This window comes from Hyposmocoma kahamanoa, unplaced genomic scaffold (assembly GCF_003589595.1).
Source record: "Hyposmocoma kahamanoa isolate Upper Pololo Valley unplaced genomic scaffold, ASM358959v1 76, whole genome shotgun sequence".
Classification (NCBI taxonomy): Eukaryota; Metazoa; Arthropoda; class Insecta; order Lepidoptera; family Cosmopterigidae; genus Hyposmocoma; species Hyposmocoma kahamanoa.
In genome coordinates this window covers 843,966-849,461 of record NW_020653900.1, presented here as the reverse complement: position 1 = coordinate 849,461, position 5,496 = coordinate 843,966, and the positions used below count along the sequence as shown (strand labels likewise).

Genomic DNA, 5,496 nt, shown 5'->3' with positions numbered 1-5,496 from the left:
TTTAACGCCCTGTAAGTTCGGACACTTTTTGCGCGGACCCGACGTCCATATAATTGTAAGTCAATGTACAAAACACACATTTATTTTGTGCTAATATATTTTTATACAAAAATACATGACATACTTTTTTTGTTGATTTAACTTTAATTTATAGTTATAACTAATGTTCTACATGGTTACCTATCAGAAGTCCGAATTGATATTTTCCAGAAATACCGTTTGTACGAATTTTCATAACCTCGAAAGGAATTTTTAGAGGAAAATGTTTTTTCCTTTAATTTTTTTTAACCTAACCGAACCTGATCGGGTCTTTGCGATAAACATCGAAAGAACAACGGTTTCGGTCATAATTCGGTTTTCGAGGTAAAGAAAATTCGAACAAACGTTATTTCGGACAAAAATAAATTCGAGTTTGTAATAGGTTATCGTTCTAAATTTATGTATTCATGTGAAATAAAATGGATTTTACTTTATTTATTTTTTATTATACTTCTGAACGTCGTGGGTATAGTTCTTATACTTTGGTGGGCCATGGCCATTACACGAAAAAACAGAGGTACTTTAAAATTGTTATTGAAATTGTTACTAGTATAATATTTAGAGCTCTTCAAATGTTTTCAGAAGCCCTAAAAAAGGTAATAGCTTTAACTTGTTTTCTGTACATTTTTGCAAATGTGAGTTAGGAGACTACAACCCAAATGCTTTTGGTTGATTCCGTATAACAGAAAGTGTTGGTTTCTTTATTTCAATTACTTTGTAAGAAGTACGAGGGAAGGTCCAAAAGTCCGCGGAATGGAGGGGGCGGGGGCCCGCTAATTACGCTTGCTTGATGTGGTACTAATCAGATACTCATTAGGGGTATATATATCAAGCTTCACCCTTTTAACTTCATTAGTTTACGAGATATCGCCCTACAAACAAGTAAATCCGGAAGAAAACTGCAAATATGGAGCAAATCGAGTTTCGTGCTGTCATCAAATTCCTTACCAAGCAAGAAAAACCTCCTCAAACCATTATGAATGAGATGGAAACTCTTTATGGGGATCAGTGCCCTGGTAAAACAATGATTTACAAGTGGCACGGTCCTTTCAAACATGGCAGAGAATCAATTGAAGACGATCCTCGCCCAGGACGGCCAGTTGAGGCCACCACATCAGACAATGTTGAAAAAATCGAAAAATTTATGTTGGAAGTTGCCCGTCTGAAGAAGAAACAGCTGTCTGTATTAGTAGGAATATCAGACACTACCATTTTGACGATCCTACACGATCATCTTGGCATGACGAAAGTCAGTGCAAGATGGGTGCCGAGAATGCTCACGCCGCCTCACAAGCAACAAAGAATCGATGCATCAAAGCACTTCTTGGAGCTGTGTGGCGCAGAACCTACCCCAATTTTGGAGCAAATTGTTACTGGAGATGAAACTTGGGTTCATCACTTTGAGCCCGAGTCCAAACAGGAGTCAATGCAATGGCATAAAAAGGGTACACCACCCCCTAAGAAGTTTAAGGTGTCGGAATCGGCTGGAAAAATCATGGCTGCGGTTTTTTGGGATTGTGAAGGAATTTTATTGGTTGACTACAAAGAAAAGGGGGTCAATATAACGGGAGAATATTACGCAAGAACATTAGAGAGACTGAAGGAAGCTGTCAAAGAAAAAAGGTGGGGAAAATGGACAAAGGGTGTGTTGCTTTTGCAAGACAACGCACCGGTTCACAAGAGCAATGTTGCGATGGCTGCTCTACACAAGTGTGGCTTTCAATCGCTGACCCACCCACCTTACAGCCCGGACCTAGCCCCCAGCGATTATTATTTGTTCCCAAATTTGAAAAAAGAATTACGTGGGAAAAAATTTCGCGACGATGAAGAGGTTAAGGCAGCAATTTTAGCTCATTTTGAGAGCAAAGAGAAAAAATATTTTTTCGATGGCATAGAAAAGCTAATTTCGAGATCTAAAATATGTATTGAGCTCAAAGGTAATTATATTGAAAAGGAAAAATAGCCTTATTGTTTTATATTATTTACAACCCCTCCATTCCGCGGACTTTTGGACCTCCCCTCGTATATAGTAAAACTGAGTATAATCACTGATTACTATACGGTGTGAAAACACGATTCCTAAAAATTTTCACAATATAAAAAAAATACAAACTTACCTCGAAATTTTACAAGAAAACCGCTGTATGCAATAGGTACTTCAAATATACCAATGATTTATTTTATATCAACTGAACTTCACACACAAGAGTGCGAGCTAACAAAAGGTTCCTTCTAACCATAAATTATTAAGGTTTTCACACTGGTGAATACTCACGACGCCGGAACGCTAACTCGAGGTTCAACGTTTGTTTTTGAAATACACGGTTGGCAAGATTGACGAACTTTGGTTTAAAATTATACATAGTATATAGGGCACACTATAAGTTTCCGGTACTGGTCACTTACATAAACAATATTTAAAAAGTAATTACAACATTTGAAAATGGAACTCTTTGGCTGTAGAATACAGTTTATTTCATCTAACTGTCACCTGTTTTTACATTGTGGTTTCATTTTAGAAATTGGTTGTCTACATCACTATGGATTTAACTCGTGAAAATTTTCGAAGTATGATTTTCCACGACTTTAAGGGTCGTATTCTAGAACTCTATTCAATGCTTAAGTCAGGATTTGAGTATAGTTTAAAGCACTCGAAATCATACTCAAGTCCCTGCCATTAGGGTCGTATTTCCAGTGATTGTGTTTCCAGTTCAATCCTGACTTGAGCATTGAGTAGAGTTCTAGAATACCACCCTAAGTGTAATTCAACAGCTCAGCGGAGCTTCGCTTGGCTTCAAACTGCTTTTGGCGATGAAGCACCATGCAAGACGACTATTTATAGCTGGTTTGCAGAATTCAAACGCGGTCGCGTGAATCTCAGTGACGAATTTCGTGATGGTTGCCCGTCCACTTCTGTGAACAACAAAAACATCGATGCTGTGCGCCGTATGATCAAAACAGATAGGCATGTGACATACCCTGAGATTCGGGCATCTTTAGGTATAGGCATGAGTCAAATACAATCAATACTACACAAACATTGGGGTGTGAAAAAGCTGTGCTCTCGGTGGATTCCACACAATTTAACTGAGGCTCAAAAAACGGGTCGCATCACTTAGTGCAATGCCATGCTTGCCAGATTCAACGAAGAGGACTTTGTGTTTTGAAGGAAATTTGGTGTGGGACATAGTAACAGGCGACGAAACATGGATTTATAGTTACGATCCCAAAACAAACCAGCAATCGAGCGTATGGGTCTTACGAGATGAGCCGAAACCAATCAAAGTGGCGCGCGTGACCCGCCCGCGATGTTATTGTTGCCTTGATTTGTCCAGCTGCGTCAATTATCCTCTGCCTAAGCTCGTCCATTGAATTTATGGGCGTTTCATACACTTAACTTTTCATATACCCCCATAAGTAAAAATCGCATAACGTTAAATCTTTGCATCGTGCTGGGCATGGAATCGGCCCGCTTCGACCAATCCACCGGCCAGGATAATTTGTGTCCAGCCATTGTCGCACACCCAGGCGGCAGTGAGCTGGACAGCCATCGTGCTTGTAAACCATATTAGAAAATATTGTTAACGGGTACAACATCTTTCAGCATCAGACCTAAATGATCCCTCAAAAAAATTTCATAGGTCTCTCCATTTAAATTATCAGGGAAAAAGTATGGCCCATTTAAATGTCTGTCAATGATTCCCATCCAGACGTTTAGGGAAAACCTTCTCTGATAGGAATTTTTTTCATGGGTTTTCACCTTTTTGGGCCCAAAAATGTGCATTGTGAGAATTTGTGATACCGTCGCGATCAAACTTGGATTCGTCTGTCCATAGGATTGTTGTAATAAAATTTGGGTTTTCCATATCGATATTGATCATGAAACGGCAAAAATCTAGCCTTCTTGCTAGATCTCCTTCATCCAGTCCTTGCACCGGAGTGTAGTGGTACGGGTACAGGCCAGCGGTATGGGCAGTGAACCACACTTTCAATTGTGTTCTACCAAGTTGCCTGACTACCATCCTAGTAGAAGTTGTAGGGTTTCTTCTAACAGCCTCTAATATTTCCTCTTCCTCCTCTGGAAAATAGCCGGGAGGCCTGCCACCATCTATTTGCCTTCGGCTGTTGTTGAAGACGTCCCACCTCAAGCGCCTGTACGTGCCAGAAAACACTTTCTCATTGGTACACGACGACTAAGGTAGCGTCGCATGTAATCCCTTTGAGCCGCAGCAGCGTCACCATCACAAAACAAACTTTTAAATGCTTCACAAAGGCCCCTATTGATGCCGAAGCTAAACAAAAAAAAAATTGATACAATAGCTCCCGGCGAGCCCGGTTAGCAACTACTGGTACTACCGGGTAGGTTCGTATTTCTAAGAAACGCTCCCCTGACCCACAATTTTATTATTGCGAAAACTTGAAACTTATCTCTTATTTTTGTACAACATTTGACCTTTTGGAATAGGTAATAATGTAAGGAATATATATATGGACACGAACGGATATTTCTTTTTCTTCTTGAATTTGTGATTGCAAAATTCTCATAATATCTTCGATCGCTGTTAGAGTGCGTACACGTTTATGTTATATTATATCTAAAAGTGTAAATTAAATTGACCTACTTCACTATTTATTTTAGTCTTTTTTTGCATATACTTATAGTTTACCATGAATAAATAAAATAAAATAAATAAAAAAAATAATTCTAAACAAAATCTTGTAGTGCCGTTTTGTAAAACCGTTTATCAATGGCGGTGGCCCCAGTCCAATCAAAGGATTATTTCTTCGTGTTGTCCGAATTTTGAGTCAATAATAATAACAGACTAGAGGATTATTTAAAAAAAAAATATGAATGTCGTGGTAGTGAAAACATCATGATATTCAATAAAATAAATACAGCGACATCTCTGGTAGCTGCAAAAGTATCTGGCTGAGTGAAGAAACTTTCTTTCAACTTTCAAATATATCACAGTTGACTCTGACGGCAGAAAGATCTGCATGCAACAAGCACAATCAGTCGGACAGTTGGTAAAAGCAGTGGTTCTTTCGTGTCCAATCAGATAAAAGTAATTTTTCTTCATATTTGTTCAATCTTTGTATCAATAATAATAACAATCTAGTTCGCGTTAATGAAACTCGCGTCACAAACAGACGACGGCTGCGGGTGCGGGAGTGGCGTTGTAGTATGAGCACGAGCCCCTCCCCCGCCATTTTCCTTGCAACACGATGTTATCGACGGCAGTGTTGTTGCTGAACAAAGCTATACAATTTGTATTGGGTAGTTATAAGCGTCGATAATAGACCAACGAAGAAGTGTCAGCGGCGCGAGCGCGACCATGACACGAATTTGTATAACGGTGTTTGTTTTTGCAAAAACCGTTATACCAATACTTTTTCAAAAGTAAAAACAAAATAACGTATTTTTTATAGTAATAAATAAATAACGTATTTTTTATA

At 38.8% G+C, this 5,496-nt stretch overlaps 1 protein-coding gene across 1 annotated transcript in view; it reads left to right on the top strand.

The window, feature by feature from the left end:
• Window positions 1–946: 946 nt before the first annotated feature.
• The window catches only part of LOC113232583 (histone-lysine N-methyltransferase SETMAR-like), an 11,708-nt gene continuing 7,158 nt past the window's right edge, over window positions 947–5,496 (top strand). The window contains exon 1 of the mRNA XM_026467351.1: window positions 947–1,976. Within this exon, the coding sequence (XP_026323136.1) occupies window positions 947–1,976 (1,030 nt within the window). The remainder of the gene's footprint in view (window positions 1,977–5,496) is intronic.